Source organism: Lepisma saccharinum, chromosome 1 (assembly GCF_977018435.1).
Source record: "Lepisma saccharinum chromosome 1, izLepSacc3.1, whole genome shotgun sequence".
Classification (NCBI taxonomy): domain Eukaryota; kingdom Metazoa; phylum Arthropoda; class Insecta; order Zygentoma; family Lepismatidae; genus Lepisma; species Lepisma saccharinum.
In genome coordinates, this window is record NC_139229.1 from 29,047,932 (window position 1) to 29,073,280 (window position 25,349).

At 40.5% G+C, this 25,349-nt stretch overlaps 1 protein-coding gene across 5 annotated transcripts in view; it reads right to left on the bottom strand.

Moving 5' to 3' along the window:
- Nucleotides 1-25,349, bottom strand: part of LOC145994123 (ileal sodium/bile acid cotransporter) — a 64,996-nt gene that overhangs the window by 20,907 nt on the left and 18,740 nt on the right. For all 5 annotated transcript variants that reach the window (XM_083130219.1, XM_083130230.1, XM_083130227.1 and 2 more), the window contains exon 2: nucleotides 9,462-10,069. In XM_083130219.1, the coding sequence (XP_082986345.1) occupies nucleotides 9,462-10,061 (600 nt within the window). In that variant the 5' untranslated portion in view covers nucleotides 10,062-10,069. The remainder of the gene's footprint in view (nucleotides 1-9,461; nucleotides 10,070-25,349) is intronic.

Below are 25,349 nucleotides of genomic sequence, written 5' to 3' on the forward strand. Positions count from 1 at the left end.
ATTCTTTAAACAGCATGTCAAATTATTTCAGGTGGTGCTGTACTTCCGCCCTCAAAATTAAGGGGTGGTGACAATGTGCCCCTGTTGTACCCCGTTCCTGCGGCAATGGCCACTAAACATGTTTCGTCCTGGTAAATAAATTACCCTGGGGTGACGAGACCTCCTGTATTAGATGGAATAGTCCCTCTTTTTGACCCGTACCGAAATTTTTGACGGGACGATGACAAAATGTTCTTTTTGTGACAATGACTTACCAGCAAAGAATTACTGAACAATACATTTTCTCTACTATTACTATGATAAATGATTTCTAATTCTAAAGGACTGCTTGTTTGGAGTGCAGTGCGTATCACCATAGTATGCGAGTTATTTACACAGTATTTTTTATATAGTTTTCAACAGTGACGGTGATTAGAGGGGGGGGGGCAGTTGTCCCCTACTTTTCGCCACTTTTGCCCCCGCGCTATGCTAAACCTTATCTACAAAGGGAAATATACTGTCCTTACCCCCTCCCCCAGTTTTGGCACCCAATCGCCGCCATTGGTTTTCAAACAAAGTATTTGCGATGAAACGGTTTTGCATTAAAATGTGTACATTTTGTCGTCCCGTTTTTCCTTCAGGAAAATACGAAAAATGTTACGTTTTATTGTTTTAAAAATTTGGTCACATTAAATTACCCAGATGTGAATTTATCAACATAACGCAAAGTAATGAAGTACCGTTACATTATATACTCCCTTTGTCCCACAATTATAGTCCGGTATGCCAGAATGGTAGTACAGGAATGACAGACGAAGAGGCAGATGGAAAGCACAATTCGTACTGATCCTCGAGTAGTCAAGTTGTATGACTCATTCCCTTGTTTCATGTGCTTCTTCTGTATACACCAATGTCGCAGTTTGAATATCGGGCAATTATTATGAGGCAACAAACAAAGGTGTCCCGGACAATAATTATGGGACAGAGGGAGTAGTAATTTCTGTAACGTGTTCCCAACGCAAGCACGAAAAAATAACGGCGGCGATAATGGTGACTAAACAGGAACCCTTGGTACGTGGTTTCTTGACGCGCAAGTCAAGAAGACGCTCCCTCGTTCCGTTAAATTGGCTCACAACTACATCGAGAAGAAAAAAAAAAAGCTCCCTCTTCAACGAATCCAAGGCCATTATCTAAATTCATTGCAGCAAATGCACACAATGTTTACGTGCCGCTAAGCACGAAAGCCATGCGGCTCTTTATAAGTCAGATGCAGCAGCCAGAAGTAAGCGTATTCACATTTCACAGCTATTAACGTGCGAGTGTGGGGGAAAACAGGCGAGGTGAAACTTGTTTACAATGGAGATAGCACCGCTGTTAGGGGTGTGCAATATGTGCCACTACACAGGCAGGGCCTCCCAGCCACTTTCGATAAATGCCTAGAGGATGTCGATTTGAAACAGAATTCTGAAAGGTTTAAAAGAGGACAAAAAACGGATGTTTTTAAAAAAGTCAGAAAGGTGCTTTACAAAAAAAAAAAATGTTACGACCTTCAAATGCATGAAATGAGTTAATCTCAACAGTGGAGCCAACTTATATGGGTTGGAAGCCACCCAATAATGTGCCTTTTACTTACAAATAAAGTCCCCGCACTTAAAAAATCAAAATGTTTAATTATACACAAATAATTCTCACAAATTAATTACCACCAGTTATCAAAACATTTCACAATAAATTCTAACGTCTCCAATATGATATTTTCCAGGTCCTATATTATTTACAATATACATGGACACATCGTTATTGGAAAAGTAAGAGAGGATAAGGGCATATAACTCGGATGAGGATCGATAGGCACTAAAAACTCAAAATAGGCAGGAAAAAAAGCACCGAAAAGTCCAAAATAGGCACTGAAATTGATAAACATCGATAGATTTTTCATCATTCTCCAGGATTAGGCACTCAAAAAGCACTTCGAAATAGGCACTTAAAGAGTGAAATCGCCAAAAACGTCAACCAAAAAATCGTGTATTCCTCTCAGAAATTGCCTGAATCGGTTTTTCAACGCAACAGCCTACATTTTCTGGCCAACGAACAAAAAGAGGTACTTTAGGGCAAAATATCAGGCTACTTATGACATATATTATTGCATAAACTCATAAAATAAATCTGAAGAGTTCGGCCCACCAAATGCTTTTCAAACGTTGCCGCCATTGAATCTCGCGATTTCATCCTGTCGGCTAATCTGCTAACACGATCCAGTTTTCGTAGAGTACTAATGTTATGTTTTCAGACAGAAATAAATTAATGCTTTTTTTAGCTGGTGTTTTAAGTTCGCTTTACGCACAGTAAGGATAATCGGGACCGGACCTACAGTTCAAAGTGGGATCCGAACCACTATGTGCCTCCACCGGGTATCGAACCCGGGATCCCTTGGTTACAAGGTGGCGACGCTTCCACTGCGCCATGGGGAGGCCCAGAAATGAATGCTAATGAACCATATAGCGCCTGGCTGCATATGGAGACGATAAAATACGTCTTTCGAGAGCTCGTAGCGCTGAAACAAGTCTTCAATTAGCAAACAAAAAGTTATCAAGAGAAGTGGTTCTCGACGAAAGCCGGCGTTTTATTTGTAATAATTATGCAATAGTGATGATAACCATGCCATGTTGTGTCTAGTTTTTACGAGAACTGGGATTTGTCTGAGTGGTTCTCATCCTTCGTGAGGCGCGGCATGGTAAATTAGTTTTTCAAAAGTCGATGCCCCTATTACAGAAATTTTACTCGTAAATAGCTATTTTTTAAAACTTTATACGTTAATGAATATGCACCCTTGACATTTAATATTAACAAATAAATCATGGCGTACATAGAGAGTATTAGTTGTCTAGGCTTGTTGAAAAATATAAAATTTGGTTTAAATTCGTTGACGACTGGATATAATGGATAATGGAATCTTTTAGTTTCCTCTGGCCAATATCATTAAATTAATTTGGTAAGTGCTGACTTTCATTAGCCTGTTCCATTTCGGGCACCGAAAAATTCCCATTAATCAGAATATTTCCACTTCAATATATTTGTTAATAAAAATTACTGCTTAAACTAAATTGAGTGTAGTGCCCGTCCTACAAATTTGGAAGCGGAAACAACGTGACTCCCGCTAAGATCGTTTGATTTCTCACCGCCACTGCCACAAAAGCATTTTCTGATATCGCAGTGGAAACCCGACCGATCTTTCCAGGTGCTTGCCAGTTCGGGCTGCAAGTCGAAAACTTCAGAAGAACCTAATTGACGCCAGAGCCCGGTATTGAGAAACGCTGATCTACATTTTCACTTTTCAAAATTAGGACCTCGCGTTTCCTGACGTCAGCACTGTTTACAGAACTTTAACTAGGCATACATTACTGAGTGAAAAATCCAGTTATCCTGACTTGTAATTAATTTGATGTGTTATTTAGCGTTGCTTTTCTTCCACTTTTGGCCACTTGCGATGATTAGGAAGTAAAGAGCAGGTTCAAATGCGCCCACAGGAATTCTACCTCCGACAGCGTTGAACGCAGAAGTATCACAACAAAACGAATTGCCAAATGTATACTTCATGAAATGTTCTCACTAATTGCAACTTAAGGCATAGTCCCTGTGGAAAGTTCTCACGGCCCACCTCATTACTTTGTCTGTTATGACGCAATGCAAGCGAACAGAAAATGAACGTAGTGAGTTACCGAATGAAAAGACTGTCTTTTTCTGGTTGGATGAAGGGCTCAACGAAATTTCCATCATTCCATGCGACTCAATACAGAACCTTAGCTTAATTGCAGTATCGGCTTTTAATAAAGAGTTCCTTGTGTATTCCAAGAAGGGTTTAAAAGAAAAACACTGACGTCAGTTCCTGTCTGCGATGGCCAGGTACCGAATATCCCCGTTATCTGGCCTTGACGATGACGTCGACGTATCCTGCTTTCGCTTTCTCTTCGCCATTCCTCAAACATCACGACACCAACACCATTCAGTGTTGCCGCATGATATGAAATGTCCCTCGGTGCAGGAAATTCAGACAGAAATTTAAGTGAAAAGGGAAATTTCATGAAAAATAAAACCGCACAGAAATTTGTAGACACCCGGCTCACATATGAAAGTCAAGTCGATTGAAGTGTGAAATATATTTTCTTTCGTATATTTATCCTACATACCCAAAACAAATCATACATGACTATTAATCGATTGATTTGCTTTACTTCGCTTTTTGTACCACTTTTGGCTAATTTGCGAAGATGGGGATGAGTGATGACATGATGGACACTCAGAAACATCCATGCCCAGGCCGGGATTCGAACCCAGGACCCCTAGCATTGCAGCGCGATGTGCTAACCACTTCGCCACGGGGACCGACTATATGACTATCTTTCTCAAAGTGTACAATTTGCTGTCAATATTTTTCATTATTCCCTTCGTATTTTCTCTCATACATGCAATAAATCCTAATAAACAATTATTTCTGTGAGACAGTGGCAATAATAGTCATAATTCAAATAAGAAGTGATGACGTTTTCTTGTCGCGATTTCAATTTTTTTCTACTATGAAGGGAACATTTGCAAGAAGGAAAAATGTTGTTCCTCCTAAAAGGAATTTTCACTTTTTGGTTGTGGCAACACTGATACAAATGCATCAAATATATAATGCACTCCCCCCTTTCTTTCTCGGAATAATGTGAAACATTAACAACAATTCCCGTACACTTTCTTACCAGATCATACATCACGTAAAGTCGGCGGAAAAAGGAGTTTGCTGTTTACCAACAGAAAATGTAAGTCATTTATATCCATAAATGGTATGTCATCATTATCAGGCATATTTGCAGTGTCATACGGGGTTTTATCTCTGAGATTAAGGGGTCACCCATACCCTTCCTCGCGAATGGGTTCCTTCCATCGTTCTCAAGTTTGTCTAAAGCTTAAGGGAGTTCCTTCTGCCTTATTTATGGCAAATTCGTGCAGAACGAAACGATAACAGACTGTATATGACTTTTTGTGGGATCCAAAAGGCGCCTGATGAGAAGAAAATCACTGTCAGTTCGCTGATATCTGTAAGAATACGCGACAAAACGTACCTAAAACCTCAGCGGCTACCTGCGAAGGGTCTTCTAATGAGTCTTAAAATATTTGCGATGCGACAAAACGTACCACTTGAAAGTCCTATATCTTGAACTTTACGCCAAAGGAATTTCTTAAAATGAAAGAAGCACCCACTGATTTCTGTCGAAGAAAACACTTGGCGTATCGCATATACGGCTGCTTTAGAAGTATAGTGGAACCACGAGCAAAACAACCTGCGCAGACCCGCGACTCCTGTGCACCGTACCCACACGAGGAGGGGAGGGGGAGAGTTGACCATGCTTCCTTATGGCCGGAGGTGGAGGGAAGAAAGGAAAGCTGCGCGGAGACTTTTCGTCCCAAGGTTTTTTTTCCTTGTGGTCGACAGCTGTTGGTAATGATAGAGCTGAACTATTCAATCTAACATTTCAAAATAATTTTGTTTCAAATGATGTTTTAGATCACCCGCCTATCAAATCTATCTGCTCTCTTTCTACCGTCTTTACAGAACCAGGTGAAGTCTTGCAGTTCCTTACCTCCTTTTCTTCTCACCGAGCATCTGGACCAGACAATATTCCTTCAAAAAACAGCTCACTCACTAGCTACTCCTCTAGCAATGTTATACAATAGGTGCTTCTCAGAAGGCTGCTTTCCCACTCAATGGAAGAAAGCAAATATCATTCCTATTTTTAAATCTGGAAATGCTAACGATACTACATGTTATAGGCCCATTTCTCTCCTTTCCACACTTGCTATTGTCTGTGAAAAAATTCTGAAAAAAGACTTCTGAAATTCACATCCCCTTACATTAACCCAGCACAACACGGCTTTCTTCCAAATTCTTCATGCCTTACCAATCTGTCTTCTATGCAATCCTGTGCCATAAACGCAATTACTAATCGTAATCAGTTAGATGTTGTTTACTTCGATCTGTCCAAAACTTTTGATTCAGTGGATCACCATTATTTACTGCATAAATTATCTAACAGATTTAACATCACTGGAAACACGGTAAAATTAGTGAAAGACTACCTAAGAAATAGACAACAACGCGTTATACTTCCTGGAACTCATTCTAACTGGCTTCCTGTTATATCTGATGTGCCGCAAGGAAGCGTTCTTGGCCCTCTGTTATTTGTATTATATCTGGATGATCTCACAGACCTCTTTAATTCCCCCATCTCAAGCACAATTCTAATGTTTGCCGATGATTGCAAGATTATAATAAATAAAACAGCCATAAGACGTGCAAATTCTCCAAAATGACATTAACAGATTCTCTGAATGGTGTAAGCGATGGAAACTGTCCACAAACCCTTCTAAATGCTCTTAGATAACAATTTCATTGAAACAAAACATTCTTGAAGGCAATTATACACTCACCGACCTCCCTCTAGCAAAAGAAGCACAACACCGAGATCTAGGTATCCTCATAGATTCAAAACTAAATTTCGATAATCACATATCAACAATCACAAAAAAGGCAATACGTATGCTAGGCCTACTTTACAGATTCACCGAAATCAATAACCCGAAAGCACTTTCCATTTACTTCAAGACATTTGTTCCCCCATTCTAGAATATTGTTCACCAACGTGGAACGTGGCTGCCCATTCCCATACCTCCAAGATCGACAGTGTTCTCAGCTTTTTCCTCTCCATCGTTCGATATAGACTGCCTGCCATGAGACACCTGCCTAAGAGAGATCTGCTTGTAAATCTGCATATTAATATTCCAGAAACTCGTAGATACATTGCAGATATGAAATTGCTATATAAGACTATAAATGGAAACTTAAGATGCAGCATCCCACTCCATGAACTCTCACTCAAGAGTGCCTAGACATAACGGAGCAAGGAAACTTTTCACACTACAACTCCCAGACTCTCACTCATACAACGTTCACTATTTCATAGGCTATCGAATCAGTTCAATATAATCTCAAACCAAATAGATATATTCACTTCACATTCATTTTCTATCAGCAACAAGGGAAAAATTGTACATAAGTAATGCTTTTGTGAAACTGATCTATTTATCTTGGTACTTTTTTGGCTTGTTTTAATTTTGTTTATTTTATGTTATCCTTTCTTTTGTGTTTTTAATCTTAGTCTATTGTTTTACTGTTGTTTCTTTCTGGTTTAAAATGGCTTCTGATGTACTGGAAATTTCAATAAATAAATAAATAAATTCAAAATCCACGTTCACTCTTTCTGGTTTCCACTCCGGAACAGCCTGAATGATGAGTCGAAACAAGCGAATATAGGTCTCTCTATCCTTATTGGGCAATAGAGCAAAAACTACGGGGTTGATATTTGATCTTCTTCAGCCGTGCTTCCAAAATCTGCATGGATGCTGTAAATCTGAAAAAATTGTTTACTACAGCACTTAAAAGTACCATCCATGAAAAAATTAGTAAAGCGTTTCAAACTCTAACCAACCTAAACTAAACTAATATGAAAACAACCAGCCAGGAAATTCGCATGAAAGCTATATTAGTGACACTTAGCTCTATTTCTATGTTCATGCTCCCAACTGAATATTCCACCTAAGAGATCAAAGTCGTAATGACTAATGAGGTAATACGAATAACCTAGCTGGGTGCTGGATATCGCACCGTGTTGTAATGTTGACATGTCAAGGGCAAGTTCAAACGTTTTCCTTGAAGTGGTACGTTTTGCCGCGGAGTAAAAATATTTTGAAGTTTTTAGTAGATCCTTTCACGTGTTTATCTGAGTGGGACATTTCGTCGCGAAAACCCCAGTGGTACGTTTTGTCGCTGGTACGTTTTGTCGGGACACCATCTGTAATTGTAGTAGTTTTTGTTTTACGCTTAGATATTCTTAAAGAGTTATGATCTCCTTAATAGAGTTCAAATCTTGTCATTGCAATAAATGTAGCATGCAAAAAAGTGAGATATCCGTGAAGAAACAGTGCGCTACTTTAATTTAAAAATCACAATTTTGCAGAATTTCCATTCTTTTCATAAATATTTCACATGCCGATATTACCACATTTTCGCCTTAACCCTAGCTTACCTGAAGGGGGTTCAAGGCCCCATGCATTTTTTGTCACTAAAATTCAAGAAATCATTTTGCTATTGTTGTTCATATAGGTGCAGTTTTATAATAATTATAATAGTTACAAAATTTACCGTCATTACCAAATAAATGTACACTATCACCGGCATGTTGGAACGCACATCCCGGGGTCGGGAAAGGGGGAGGGAGGGAGTGCCACCACGTGAATTTGCCTCCTATGTAAGTTATCTTTGTGGTTTTAGGAACAAAAGTATTACTACAGAAACATTGTAATTTATTATTAGGGAATAGTGTAATTCATTTACATTTTCTTTCATAAATATTCACAGTTGAAGAACCTAAGAACAAGAGGTGGTGCGCCTTGCAGACCACCCCATCCCTCCCCTCTGGTAAGCTACGGTTAAAAACAAGCTCTAATGCTGACAAAATGTTTGACGAGATTATTCATTTTCAGAAGGGGGAAGGGGAGATTCCCTCGCTTCCTTCCTTTAATTGAAACATACATTTTCTTAGCGGGTGGGACCAGGCCGTTGCTATAAAAAACCATGTTTATTATCAACATTTATGGACGGAACTCAGTGGCGTATGCTGAGTCCAAGATCCGGACTATGTCACTATGGCACGTGGTCATAGGGTATGGAGGAAAGAAGAATACTGGGTTCCCGTGAACGATGTAAACGTGGTTACACACTCATTTTGCTCGTTTTGGGGGTCTTCGGGGAAATCAGGTTGCTAACTCCAGAAACAACTCTTATTAAAATGAACATTATTATTCACAATTTCTAATCGATTGTTCTGTGTTTTAGTCTCTGGGATTTAGACTTCGCAGATAGCTTATACTGGTCGCATTTCCAGCTGGCGGCTAGGAAACAATGAATCAGAGACCAGTTCAATTCTCCTTGACTGATATCGGGAATTTTCGTGTCACAAGGCACCGAAAGTTGCTGGCGAGACGAAACAAATGAGCGTCGGAAACACAGCATGTTGCCAAACGTACTGTAAAACGGGAGGTGGTAAAAGTTACTGGGTAAAAGTTGTACAATAGTACACCCAGCAAAGAAAATTAGTACACAAAACATCCTAACACTGTACAAACAAGCTAATAAAAACAACTGACGAAAACAGACGTACGCTTGGCAACGTTGCTTCGGGAGAGCGATGTTACCCCTACATATTTTACTTCTCAACTGAGGTTGTTGACACTTATCGAGCCACGGACCCCTGAAGACTTGATGCACAATTGGAGCTATGCAGGTCAGCCGCCAGTTGGGCCTGCGAGAAGTATACGTTCCTGAGGGAACTGTACTAACAAGTTAAACCTTCTGGGTTATAGCAGCTATAATAAATACTTACCAAAGGCATGAAGATACACTGGCTGACGAACCCAATAACTGGCCCAATGGGTCTACGAATCGTGCTCTTCATAAGTTCCCAATCCAAGGCACATCCCATATTGATGTAGATGATGGACGCGAGAATAGCGACACTGTAATTGAACACTATGTCGATGACCTTGTCACCTCTCACGACGGCGACATCCAGCTTGGGAGATTCCTTCACGAGCTTCTCCTCCCTGTCGAAGAGCTGGAGTTTCACGGAGGCGAAGCCCAGGAAGTTACCGGTCACATTGAACGCAGACGTCCACTGTCCGTCCTGCAAGAAGGGTTCGGTGCGCAGGACGTACGTCGCACTGTCCGGAACCGACGCCACGACCTCCCTGTCGCTCACCACCTTCGCCACGCCGTACCTCAGGTCCTCCTGGGTTAGGTCGGTGGTAGTGAAATTCACGGAGGTCGTGCGGCCTTCCACGAGGGAAGCCACCTCCTCGGGGCTGAAGGAGACGTTCCACATGGAGGTGGCGGCAGCGGAGATCACTCCGCAGGACAGCATCCACAGAGGACACAGGATGAGGGCGTACATCAGTAGCAAATGGAAAGGCCACAGGGGGCACATCTTGATACCTGAAAAAAGAGAGAGAAAAAATAAGTTAAGCCTGGATCACACGAGGCTAGATTTCCTGCCGTTTTTCCAATTGGGCTTGGACCAGTTGTGTGGAACTGGCCCATCTGCATCTCACACGATATTTGTCACCGTACTTGTAGGTATGCTTTTGCTCCCACAAGGCATTGCGCAGAGCAGACAACATGAAGCTGAAAACATGAAAGAGCTATTTGAAGAACGTAGGAGATAGCTATAGTCGCGCTAGCTTCGTTAACGACCGGCTGACTTTGGAGTCCACGGAGCGCGCTCACCAGCTGCAACAACCACATTCAAGGCACAGTGTTGCCACATCTACTCTACGTCACCTTGTCCCTCCTCCGCACTAGCACCTTCCCATGGTTTCCATATTGAAGTTGCAAACAACAAATTGACACTACGGCAGCTTATCCGCAGTCAGCGACTCCACGTGGAGTAGACGAGCATAATGACAACTGCGCCCATTGGCTGAAGGTTGAGTGTGATTGGACGAAAACGACTCGCCCGCTGTTTAACCCCACCCACGTTCGTGGCGGCGGCTTCCTTCAGTTCTTGGACGTTAACGAAGTAAACGCGTGGACTATACTGCTGTTATTAAAAATTAAAATAATTAAAATAAAAGTATTTGTATGGGCCAAAAATTGGCTCGAAAGAAAGTATGGTAATTCAAGCGTACCAACAAGCTTTCTAATCAACTTGGTTATGAAATTCGCAGGATTCATTCCTAAAAAATATATATTTTGTTCAACTAAATATGTCAAAAATTTAATACACTGGTAATAATAAGAATTTTCATTATCGGCCATCACGTGTGTCGTGTGCAAATCTCATCGCTTTGGATAAATTCCTAAATATTAATGAACCCGAATGCACATTATAGGCTATGTTCTTTTCTTTCATCGAGCAGCGAACGAAAACCACCACCACTCGGAAACCACAGACAAGAAACTTTATCTCTCCAAACTCAGAGATTATCTTCATATGACCAAACTTTGCTCTGATTGGTCGTTCTGCAGTATCTAGCAGAGAAAGCCAGTTGCAGTTAGAACACGGTATAATCGTCAAAACCAGTCAAGCAGCCAACCAGCCAACATTTCCAGCCAAGTAGCCAGTCCAGCGCCAAGTAGGGCATTCTTACCGCAAATCCAGTTCGTGTGATTCGGCTTTCCAAACAGTTGATCGTGAGGTACCGGTAGCTTGCGGGATTGGTAGCCGAAAATGCCACATGCTTGGATCGGAGTTCTGTATGCGGTCCTACAATGTCGGAATCCTCAGAAGTTTGAAATTTTCGTCTTCTTGAAGTGTATTTTTCCTGGACAGATCAGGCCAACAAGGAAAATATGAAAATAGTATTTTCAAAATACTAATTTCCTTGTTGACCTGACCTGTCTAGGAATCTTCCTTTTCTTTTATTACACATAAATTATTGCATATTGCCGATATTTAGAAGCACACACCCACTACACACATTTTAAACCGCTTACTACGCTTGTTCGCTATTGAGCACAAATCGTATAAAAAGACTGACACATCAACTGAGGAGTGCGGCCAAATAAGGGTCTATGGCTGTATGTTACAATATATCTCACGATATTCCGGCATATGGCAGCGAAATGCAGTATTTACCTTAAGACGGCAGGTTTAGAAAACTCGATAACAGGGAAACTTCGAAACTTAATTTTTCGATTTTAAGTTTTTTGATAAAAGGTAAAAAAAGGAAAGTGCTCCCCTGTGCTTAGCACAACGCCATGAAGGTGTATAGGGGGTGTAGGGTAACGCCCCACACTTTCTTGATCCGGTCGTGAGTGGGGGTGATGTGATCAGCATCACGTCCCTGACCGCCTTTACCCCCAAGGGTTTCCCCCACGTACCCATTTCATTCGACGCTGGGGTGGGCGCCGAGGCCGCTTCCAACGTTAGAAAAGTTCCCGGATTTGAACCGGCCGGGGATCGAACCAGGGACCTTTACCATGGTAGTCAGACGCGTTACCGACTGAGTCACCGCGGCCAGTTTTAAGTTTTTTAGGGTGAAGAAAAAAAATCGTTTTTCATATGTGCAAAAATTTCATTTTTCGAAAAAATGATTTTTAAATTTGAATTTTAAGGAAAAGAGTGGCCATGTCTATTCTAGATACGCCACTGACCTGGTTTTGAAGTCGATCTTCGAAGAACAACTAATATCTAGTGTTGGGCGATATATCGTCCAGGCGATATCAACGACGATATATCGTCACATTTTGGCGATATATATCGTGTCGCCGATATATCGTCACGACATTTTGGCGATATATATCGTGGAGACGATATATCATTTATATCATGATACGGAAAAAATATCATGTATCGTCTGTGACGAAATTTTCTTGACGATATATCGCGATATCAAATTTCCGATATCGTCAATCCCTACTAATATCGCCACCTGATTTACCCGAAGAAACCAACAGATTGTTATGTCCAATACATAAGCTCCTCGAAAACTGCAGTTTGAGAAAAATACTCTGTTGGTAGTTAAACAAGGTGCACATGCTTCTTTGGGCTAAAGGAAAACCGCATACTCGACTCTCGAAGTTTCCGCACTTCCTTATCTCTATTGACAGACTGAAGTCTTCAGTGACGTAACTACTGCTATTAGTTCTTATCACTGGTGAACTTGTGTTCGCGCTAGCAAAGTACTAGATCATGATACTGCGAAATGCTGGTGTCAGAAATGCAGCTTCCTTTCTGACTAATTAACTGAACTATTTTTAGTAGGTGAACTTGCTAAAAACAACACGAGTTGCACAACGCTTCCATGATTCAAACTCCGATGTTAAGAATGAAGACAATGTAAACGATTGATTCACACGAAAACATATCGGTTATTGAAATGGCACCTATGCAGTGATGGTACGCGTAAGAAGAAAGTGCATGTGATAAATGCACATACCACTCAATGTAGCTGCTATATGAAGTTGTGGGACCTTATATTATGAGCTGTGCAGTTACGACCAGTATATTCATGGGCAAAATAACATAAAAACTAACACATAGATAAAAACTATTTATCAGGAGTCACCTGTCCTTGTTTACATAAAATGTTTCTTACGGTGGATGCACAATACTAGAGATTGTATCGAGAAGGGGACCGATGGCGTAGTGGTAACGTCATCGCCTTGTAATCAAGTAATCCCGGGTTCGATACCTGGTGGAAACACATAGTGGTTCGGATCCCACTTTAAACTGTAGGTCTACTCACGATTAGTCTATCCGTGCATAGAGTGGACTTAAAAACTTCAAACATACCAAAGTTAAAAACACCCGTCTCGATTCTCGAAATACAGGGTGCTCGGAAATTCCCCTTACAAACTCCTAGGGCAAGTAGAGGGGACTGAGTAGACAATATTTGGAATAGGAACCCATGTCCGGAAATGCACAGTTTCCATGCTACAACCATGACAATGTGTCGGATGTGCCTGTGTTGGTATGCAACCGGGTAGGCAGTACTTGTTGTCAGAAGATCACCTGATGGCACGTGACGTCTACAAATTGTCGCGTTCCACTGTCGACACAGGTGTGGTGTTGATCAATTAATAGTACGTATCTTTTTTTGTTCCCTTGGAATTGTCACCAAATAATTTTGTTTGTGGACTGAGTCACACATCATTCACCTCATTTGACATGGTTGTAATAAATGATTACACTTTAGGTCATCAGGTGATCTTCTGACGTCATGTACTGCCTACCCGGTTGCATACCAACACAGGCACATCCGACACATTGCCATGGATGTAGCATGGAAACGGAACGTTTCCGTACATGGGATCCTATTCCAAATATTGTCTACTCAGTCCCCTCTACTTGCCCTAGGAGTTTGTAAGGGGAATTTCCGAGCACCCTGTATATAGACAGAGCGCATGGTTTGACAAACGTTCACAGTGTGTGTCAGAAACAACTTTTGTTTAACAACGTTTTTTTTTTGTTTGTCGCCTGATTTCAACGCTACGAACCTTCGAAAAAATAATTTTATCCTGAATGCATGCAACCACTTTCAGCAATTTCATAGTTGCCTGTCACCTTTGCAATTACGATAAACAAAGTAGCTCAACCACCCCATTGGGATGTTCGAATAAATCGCACAATAAAGCATTTTATTGTTTATTTGAAAATAAACTTGTTTACCAAAGTCTGGAACGAGAGGGTAAACTCTGACAGTAGGTCTCGGTGTCGTCTCAATTTTACAGAAGTCTCGTTCTCGTCTCAGTTTATGTAATTAGTTTCACCAGCACCAGGCAATTACCCTGAACATTTGTAATTACTAGTAGCGTATCAATCTACTAATGAAACACATTATTTCTTATTGCTTACCAAAGAAAGCAGAAGAAAAAGGAAGATTGCGTGTCACATGAGGAAGGATGTGGGTTGACGATCGAAGTATTAGATAAGTGTTAATCGTTGCCTGTTCCGCGTGTGTCTGTTCGTATCTGGCTAAAATGCTTCCGTGCATTAAAGTGCAAAATGGAGTCCACAGAGCGTCGTGGCTCAATTCCAGGCTTAAATGCAAATTCCAATTTACTTGAGAGGTAATTAACGGTAAGTTCTAATTGAGGACGGGAGCGAAGAAATCGAATGACGTGCCCCGATTGCGAAAAGTACGATGGGATTCCTCGGAGATTTCGTTTTGAAAGAATTTCCGGAGAACATTTTCCTTAATTGAACTTTTTCAAGATTGTTCTGTTGTGCGGTTGAAACCAATGTCTCAATTGCATCCCGTTGCCAAGGGGTTTGTCCAGGTGGCTCAAATCATTGAACTTTAGAACGATTACGCAAAACAAAGCCTGTCGTTGCCTTGTCTCGACTTTGACAGCTCGTCTTGTTCCAGTCCAAGTGCGTTTACCATTATCTACTCAGCCTCAAATAATATTATAGGCACAAAGGTGTAAACAAATACTTATTAAACAAACAAGAGAAATAATATTTCTGCACACTGAACAACTTCTCCCACAATTCATTGCACCATATTTCGGGCAAAGAGATCAGATCCTGTGCTTCGCCAATAGCGCAGTGGTAGCGTCGTCGGCTTGTAATCAAGGTGTTCAGGATTCGATACCCGGTGGAGAGACACAGTGGTTTGGATCTCACTTTAAACTGTAGGTCCAATCTCGATTAGCCTTACTGTGCATAAAGTGGACTTAAAACACCAACTCAATCAGATCCTGCGTTGAAAACATGCCGGGTAAGCATTTGCCGAAGTGGTTCAAGGCATGATCAGGTGTAGAAAAAACTTAATATAATTCAGGCTCTAGCACCTTTTCCTCAGGAGCCTGCTGTTCTTTTTGGCAAATACGGTATATGTAGTGTTGCCCACGGGACGAGACGGGACAGGCTTTTAAAAATTCGAGACGAGATTGCATTTCACAGCATTTCCACGAGACGAGACAGGCCAAAGTCTCGTCTCGTGGGCAACACTAGGTATATGAAAGCCATGAATCAATCTAAGAGCTACACATTATGAAGTATGACCTTAAAACATTTAATTTATTAATACAAGATTGGATTAAAAGTAATTAATTGTATGGCCATCCCATCGACTAGCACCATTACAGAATATTTTAATAGCATGTTTATTATTCTGATTTAATTACACACGTGATACAGAAGCCACAAATACATTAAAAACGCATACAACACTCGTTACTTAAAAATGACCATGGACATTTCCATAAGCGAACTACGAATATTAAAATAATATATATATTTTTAGAAGTTGACTGGAAAATTCAGGCACCAGGTTAACATTTTCACGCGTTATGGCGACCTGTTTTTTTTACCTCTTAGTATGATTATCGTAATCATATGAAGGATGTGTACTTTTTACATTTTTCGAAGTCCTACAGAAAGTGTGAAAAGTGTCTAAAGTGGTGAAATTCAAATTTTTTAGCTGTGAGAAGATTTCTCCTGCTTCCCGAAACACACGCGAATATCTATGCTCGATTTCTTCCCAGAGTACACTGCGTGATGACGTCAAGTTGAATATCATCCATTAATGAGATGGCCCGCCGGACCACGGTTGTAATGTCTGAATAAGTGAGAGTAAAGGAATTTTGATTTAGGCGATGTTTTCGCACACCATACATTCTTATTTACTATAGACGAGACAGAGGCTTTTATAATCTACATAATTTCCTAGTTCTTCCTGATTTTAGTGTGAATATTTCATTTTATTTTGGGGTTTAAAACTGACCATATTAGGGAAAACGATTGTAATCATGAAAAATGCAAGTGGTAAATATATTCACTGCTCCCAGGTTAGCACCGCGATAACGTCACACGCTACACAACATCGCATTTCAATGTGGCCATGACTTTCTCTGCAGGGTTATCCACTTTCTCAGAGACTTTTCCCTCCTTGCGAGTCAAACGCTGATAGTTTCCTGCTTAATGCTTTTTGAGCAGAAAGTTGAATTAATTATACTCCATACTTGAAAAACTAGACACTTGCCCGTTGTCAAAAGTTAAGTTTTTTTCGATTATGTAACTTGCATATTCCTTCTTGTACACATACTGTGCAATATTTTACTCTGAAATATGTAACGTAATATAATAATATCCTGCTTCAATTATTACTTATTATACTGGACATTATTAGTTACACAATTTACGTAAACAAGAAAATAACTTTTTTTGTGATATATAAGGACACGTAATAAAGAAAGCTAAGAATTTCCAAGAACAAAAAACGAAGTCAATCAATCTACATAGTTACGTGTCACTCCCTAAGAGCCGCGATGTTTCCGTTACGATTGTATCTGATTGAAACGTATATGACCAAGTTCGAGTCCAGGATGGAACCTTCTCGTCGTGGCTTTTGGACTCACTCAGCGTCTCAAGTATCTATGGGTATCGGGAAGCGACAGGAGCGTGGTGCTTATCACGTCTCCTTCGCCATGGTCGAGGTAGAGAATCAGTTTGATTTGTCGGGGTGGAGTTGAAGTATGAAAGGTAAAGCCACCGTTTAGACATTGGGCTTTCCGATGGCGTAGTGGTAACGTCGTCGCCTTGTAATCAAGAGTTATCGGGTTCGATACGCGGTGGAGGCACAGTGGTTAGGATCCCGCTGTAAGCTGCAGGTCCAATGCCGACTAGTATTTTTGTGTATAAAGTGGACTTAAATTTGAGTAATCGGAAAGATGAGTGATGAAATAGATGCAGGAACAATCACAAATAACATAATCTGAACCAAACATCACTTTGGTATTTAAAAAATAGCCTTTTTTTAAATTTACATTAATTTCTTTGGTAGGACAGTTGTTTGATAAAAATTTTAGTGATCTTAACTCGTCATAAGTTAGATAATGAACAATATGTGCTTTTAGATGTTCATATAATAATAATAATAATAATAATAAATTGACCAATTTTAATAACATTGTTAATAGTCATTAATCTTATTAATACATTAAATATAAACTTTGTTGTTATTATTACATAGGAGTCACCTTATTTGGACCCCTCCCGAAATATAGTGTTTCCAGAATTTTCCATCTAGGGGTGTAAGTTCGTATTTAAGGGGTGTAAATTTACACATGGAACTACAATTACCATAAATTGGACTGGGTAGTGTTGGGGTTGTGTAGTTAAATCACTGCTGGCAACAATATTGGACAGCTACATTTAACAAAACATATATACACGAGAGCCTAACGTTTACGAACTACTGTCAGTCTGTTATCTGCCCCATCTTCCATCTGTGGTTAAAAATAGCTGAGTTAGAATGCTCCTTGGACAATATGCCACGCGACAGTTAATGTATTCATCGACAGAATTTGGCTCTCGTCCAGAGACAACATGCTCCTTGTCTGAAGAGTTGCAAAGCTTATTTGTAACTGCCATGGCGACTTCGCCGATCAACGATGGAAAAAGAATGCAATTACAACGAGAAGTGGTAAAAAGGATAATGCTATAATATGTTAGTGTTATAACAGACAAACATGATGAATTGTATTTGATTTACTGAACTTCAGCTTTTTCTGCCACATTCGGCTAATCGCGACTATGAGGATTAATGATGATTAGATGGATGAAGAGGAAAGCCCATGTGGATAAGACAGAGCACGAACCTCACAGAGGATTATACTGGCTGTGGATGTGATGTAGGATCCACACATCCACGGTCTCGCCTATTGTGAAGATAATATGATCAACACCACGTTCCGGTCAACTTTAGCCCCCGGCTGTTACTCCAGGGTACTCATTTTTATTGGGGCCTGGGTGAACCCAAGAGCTGCCTTACGCAGGCGATATGTTCTGGAAAATCCACTCTCCCTCTCTCTGAAATAGAGACAACGAAAATGAAATCTCTCTGTCGTTTACTCTTTCACATATTTCATCTATCAATTTCTTTCTCGTTATTTTTCTATTTAATACTCTCTCTTTATTTTTACATTATTTTCTTCCTTCTCTCTCTTTCCTAACCTCTTTCTTTCTTTCCCTCTCTCTCTCGCTTTCGATGATATATGGAGAGAGAAAAAGAAAGATAATTAAACAGAGAGAAAGAAAAAGAAGCGTCTTTCGCACCCATTCTCTTTTGTTCTCCTACCATCTCTCTCACCTTCTATTGTCTATAATCTCAGAACAAATTTTGACCGATTTTTAACGTGAAATTGAACCAGAAAGACAGGAGGCAACTGACAATACCTAACGGAGTTTGCAAGCCTCCTCTTGCCCAGCTCTTAATCCACGATATCATGCTTTCGGAGGGCATTTCTACAAAGCAGAAACGGCCTACGTAATTGCATTTCTCTTTTCCTGTACGCTTTCACTCCACGACAAAAACATCTGGCACGAACTCTCGAATCCGCACGGATCAGTTCTGGCCGCAGGGACTGGGCTCACAAGAACGGAGCAAGATCAGCCTCTTGATCTTGGCTTGCAATATTGCAACACGGACCATGCGAATAACTCATAACTATCATTAAGGTAAGAACGACAATTACAAACTGTAGCTGCTGTTATGCAAACGAGAACGCGCCCAGAGATTGGTATTTTCAGCTGACGAAAGCATGACGTAATGTTTTCTTTTTTGACCGATTTTTGCAAAAATGTAGACTTTACCTGAGCAAATTCATCGTCTGCCTTCCCGCTTAGGTAGGGACTGAGATTTTTTTATATTTTTTTCGTCTATTTTCTCCCAAAATTTGAGTCTTTATTTTAGTACAGTTTTCTGCCAAATATACCAAAACACATACTTCCATTATATTTTTTAACTAGTATTTTAAATTGTAGGTCACATGCCCTATACACCTATTCGTGACAATTTGGTAGGAACCAAATTTTCAAGAAGTGATTTCCATTAATTCTCGCGCAACAAATACCGATGTTATGGCTCCTTTATGGAGGTAGCTGGAAAGTCAGAACCTCACCACTTTGCCCTGTGATGCAAAGCGTTTCGATAGAAGGTGAAAAATCGTGGGAAACATCTATTTCACGTGGTTTCATGTAGCTGTCGGATTTATTCCACCTATAATACACATTGCAGTTTTCTCTTGGATAAAATGCTGGAAAACGTGCGCGTTATATACATGCATAAAATATGACACATCTTGTCTTTTTAAGTCTAAACCACAAGAATGTTGCATTTTCGCGGTACTTTTCGTTGTTCAACCACAAAATGTGTTGGTCTTAACGAAAAGAACACAATTCGCATTTTATACCAAATTCACTGTAATTCATGATTTCGAATTGGGTGAAAAATGTGTTCAGAGCATGTTACTGCACATTTACAACTTATTATTTCCTCCAGCAATTAACACGTGTCGGTATTTTCGCGTTTGGGAAAAATCAAGATTCCTATTCTTAGGTCATCTTATGGAAGCAACCACATGCTTCTTGTTCTAAGTAGGTTCATCTTACGAAGCAACTGCCTCCACTTTTACATTCGCCTTATGAAAACAATTGCTTCTTCTTTTAAGTTCCTCGCCTAGTGGAAACAACCGCTTCTTCTTTCAATTATGATTTCAGAGGCCGCCCTGATGGCGTAGTGGTAACGTCCTCGCCTTGCAATCGGACGGTTCCAGGTTCGATTCCCGCTGAAGGCAGATTGCATAGTGGCGCGGATCCTACACCGATTAGCTTGCCTGAGCAAAAAGTGGAAGTAAGAATTAAAGGAACAGCCGCCGCTTCCTGTTTTAAGCAATTCCCATTGAGCAACAAACGGTCAATGAACCAGCTCGAATAAATTTCCGATGGAACATGTCGTTTGTAAATGCTTCAAGTTCAAGCAGTTTTGGTGTGTACATTTGGAAGCATTCCAAGGTACAAAAATTAGGGGGAGGGGAGTTCCATCATTCACCGACTCGCTGACCTCCTTTCGTTGCCCGCTCGTTGTGACTAACCGACCGCCAGAATGAGCACATACCTTGCCTTTCACCGTCAGTGCACGAAAGGTAATACAGCTGAAGCTTCGGTAACGGCACCATGTGCGTGATCGCGATTGTTACATGGGCATGGACGTCGACAAAAAAAAGTTGACGAGGGGTCAGGGCATTGATAAAACTTGAATAGTACAAATAATAATCATCATCATGGTTATGATTCTCATTATACAATAATAACTACTATAAACTAATAAAATTAAAGCAATATATTCAAAATTATTAGTGTATCCTTGGGAAGACTTTTCTACTCGACTATCAGATTGATTGTTTTGAGCTTTTGCTTCAAGTCCGCTTTATGCACAGAAAGGCTAATCGGGACTGGACCCACTATGTGTCTGCATCGAGGATCGAACCGCAAATCCCTTGATTACAAGAGACGACATTACCAGTAAGTCATCTGGGAAGCCCTCGATCCACCAGATGAGTGATCTAGCACAATTCCTTAACTCCTTTTCATTTTTTTTTCCATTTCATATAGTTAGTGTTCTGTTTTATTATTAACGTATCAAGAAAAAGATTAAGTAAGAGAGACATTATAGTAATAAAGTTTATGTTGTGTGAAGTCTCGCATAAAACTACAATTTTTGAAATTTTGAAAAATGTGAAACTACTTATTCTTTGCATTAAACGGTAGAATAGCAAAACCTGCTGCCGGGATTTCGCACTATTTTTTTCTCGATATAACAGTTTTTCCTTTGGTTATTCTGGTCGAATACTAACTAACTGAACTTTTTATTTCTGTTATTAACGGGAAAAACAACATTTCTACCTTTTTTATATAAACTTAAATGAACAATGCCAATCCCCAACGGCGAAAGGGGGGCAACGGACCGTTCTGCCCCCCCCCCCCTTTCTGCCGACAATGCTGATTGGTCTATCTCCGTACAACGTGAACATTAAATGAACAAACAAGAACTTATGTGCACTACGAGCTTCGCACCGAGTGTAATACATCCCGATCCAAGGTTTCGCTAGTTCTCCCAGCTTTTTATTCCAGCATTCGCCTCAGGTGCATGGCCTTCAATCTGTCCACGTTGAACGTACTAACAAAAACTGATTCTATAGGCGACTCTCCTACCCCCGGGCACTTCAAGAATTGAAAGCTCTCGTCTTCTGAGAAAACTTGCCTCGACTGATTTATCCGAAGGGTTACAGCAATTCAAGGTTTACAGGAAGGAGCAGAGATTGTACCGAGCTGCCTGTTTTTAAAAGGTTACGTGTAGCATATTACTTCTAAACTTGAAATCAGGGCCGACCCTATATTGGTGCGGGGTCAGGGGCCTCCATCAAGTGTTACTTACCAGCGTGTTGCTGATCACATCACCCGCCCCATATGCCGTCATGGCATGCTACAATGTGCAGGGGGTAGCTTCTTACCTTCGACTTTAAACTATTATTTTACCTATCGAAGATGTGATTTTTAATCATATCCAAAAACATTTTCTATTCACTGAATTCTGACGCTGTAGTGAATTTATACTCTTTCACATACAATAATAGTTTCACTTCACAATTTCATACTTTAAATAAACGAATGAACTGGTTTTGACTAACATTGAAATATTTGAACTCGATTTTTATGTAGTACTTGGCTTGGAGTATGACTTCAGTATTTTTTTCCAAGTGTGTCAAGACAATACATGAATCACTTGCTGAATTGGAAGCACCGGAGTTATATAAACTCATAAGAAATCGTACTGATACTCGAAGTACCTCGGGCGAGTGCCCTTCCCTACAGCCGGCTCCGATTTAAATCCCCTCCTTCCAAGTAAAAATGATCACAAAATTAGGCGTGCTTCAGGACCACAACTAAATCTAATTTAGAGGAGCTTTCTCGGCGAATATTGTTTCAATACATACGGGTGGGGCATTTTAATGGGTTCGAGTTTCTCCCTGGGTATGGGTGCTCTTTGTGTGCGTCTCTTCATCACTTCCACCTAATCACCACCCATCCTCACAGTTGCGATTAGCCAAAAGTGGCAGGAAAACGACGCACAATAACAAAATACGAGATCAGATACTGGAAGAAGATTCGACAAATAAAATGTGTCGTCCTTAAAGACCCTAATCAAATACTAACATAGACCAAGATTGTTAGCCTCAAATTAATCACAAACAAAAATTTGTAAAGCAGATTGTGAAATTATCCAACTAGAGTACGCGTCAAATCTCCTCCATATGGCCTTGAACGGCTGAACAGCACTAGCGAATCACAGACGTGCGGCGTTGCCTAGTTCAGAACCCGTTTCACCACGCTCTCTTTTCCGTGAGAGATTTCGACATGGCACCGCTGCAGTGCCCTGCTATTGGCTATCGCCATGTGCAGATTTGACGCGCACTCTAGATTGGTATTTTCTCAGACTACTTACAGTCACAGTATTGCTTGCAAGTATACAGTCCAGATAAAAATATAAAAAAATGTAAAAAAACACTGCATCAGAATAATAATTTAATACTCAGCGTTGCCATCGAAGTGTGAGCAACCTGTCGAACTCAAAAGACAACCAGCCAGTTTTGAAAATGCACTGGGACGGTCCCAAATAGAGTTTACGTAATGTAGCAACAGGAGCGTTGCAAACCCGGCATTAATTGCATAATACAGACACACGAGACGACTGGAATGCACATTTCCGGCTAATGACATATTAGCACATCTCAATGCGGATTTTTTCACTATTCAAGGTCTTGTTGTTATAGCTATAGTTACAGTTGAATAATTATTGTGAATAAATTACCTTCTCTTCCTCAAGCGGAAAATGTGAAAACGTTGCATTTATATTCCTGGTTGACCTTGAAAGAAAAGTTTATAAGCTCATAACACTTTTATTAAAAAATGCATTTGTGGGACGTAAGGGGGTGACCTTGGAAGGCACTCAAATGTTAGGTGGACAACATTTCTGCAGGCTAACTAGGGTCTGGTGCTGGAACCCACGCACTGTATAATCACCTGTTGGTATTTGTGTTATTTAGCGTTGCATTTCTGTCAGTTGTGGCTAATCGCGACGATGATGATGATGATGCGACACTTACAAAGAACACCCATGCCAAGGCCAGGATTCGAACCCGGGACCCCTGGAGCCGAAGCACGCTGTGCTAACCACTCTGGCACGGAGGTCAGCTGTGTTATGTCGTCCACATACGTTTGGGATTGACCCTTCATCGATCTCAACATAGTTAAGTGGAAGAAAAAGAGACGAAAGTAAACTAATTCGGCAACAACGAAAAAAGCACTTACTTTCGAACCTTTCCGCAGTCTACATATCGGGAAAAAAACTACTTCCTTTAAATAGTCGATTTTGTTATTTACTTCGCTTTTCTGCCACCTTTAAATAATCGCGAAGGTGATGCACAGCCAAGCCCATGCCAGGATTCGAACCTACTTCCTTTCAATAGGATAAATGTTAATAAGGAAATATAGCGTCCACAACCCAATTTTACTTATGGTGTTCTGGACTAGTGTTCCTTGAAAGAAGAATGCAGCTACTGATAACCAAACGCACTTGACCAGAAGATGCAATAGAAACCTTGACCTTTACAACTGTCAAACAACAAACATGTCAAGGATATTCCGAATAGATTAGAATGCATAGCAAGTGTATAGACAATTGGGACAAAAGAAAAAAACGGAAAAAATTAGCATCTAAATGCGTAGGTTCAAGAGGCGATGGGATCCCAGTGGTAGATCAGATAGAACCGTAGGACCTGTTCCTATGATTCTTTAGCGTGTACTAACGCATGGGCGTCCGGAAGGGGGGGCAAGGGGGGTCGTGGCCCCCACCTGGAAAACGAAAGTCAACCAAAAATTACATATTTCACACATATAATTTAATTTCAGCCACAATAATGTGTGTTAATTATTGCACGAACGTGATAAATTCAAATTTAAACAATTTTTTTTGAGGGATGAACACTATTATTGGGGAAAATATGCCATGTTGGCCCCCCTGGAAAAATATACCTTCCTTGCCCTCCCTGGAAAAAATCCTGCGGACGTCCATGTACTAACGTCATGTCAAATTTTGATCGCAGTGTATAATTTTAACGTAAATTAAATAATGGGGATTTATATTTAAATGTTTTCGGCTAAATTCGTGGCAGCTGCCGTGGTTAGACGTGAGAACAGAATGGAAACGTTTAGCTTTATTGTATTATTATTAAATTATGGTTGTTTATTTATTATTAGGGCGAAATCTTCAATTTTGAAGATATTGACAGACCAGGATTAGATTCAGTAAGTTACTGGTATTGTTTTTGAAGTTGGTTTTAAGTCCATTTAATGCACAGACTGGACCTGACTGCAGTTTAAAGTGAGATCCGAACCACTATGTGCCCTCACGGGGTATCGAACCAGGGACCTCTTGATTATATGGCCTACAACGTTGCCAGTATGCCAGCGGGGAGGCTCGCCCAGCATTGTAAATTGGGTTTGATTGATTGATTTAGTTTATTTTACTTCGCGTTTTATGCCTCTTGGCTAATTTGCGAAGATGCGGATGAGTGATGAAATTGATGAATGGACATTCACAAACAACCAAGCCGGAGCGGGATTCCAACCGGGACCCTTGGCGTCGCAGCGCGATGTGCTAACCACTCGGCCACAGGGTCCGGCTAAAATGAGTATGAGGTTGAAACTCGAAGAATTGGGCGGCGCTTTATCATATTCAGTGGAACCTGTCTCATAATAGATTTTCCACGTTATATTTAGCTACTGTAACAGGAAGATCTCCTCTAGCCTATAAAATGACTTGCATGGCCTTGTAATGATTTCCATTCACATCCGGATTTTTTAAACATAGAATGACTCGTTACGGTATGGCATTGGAATTTGGATATTTTCAACGCGACTACC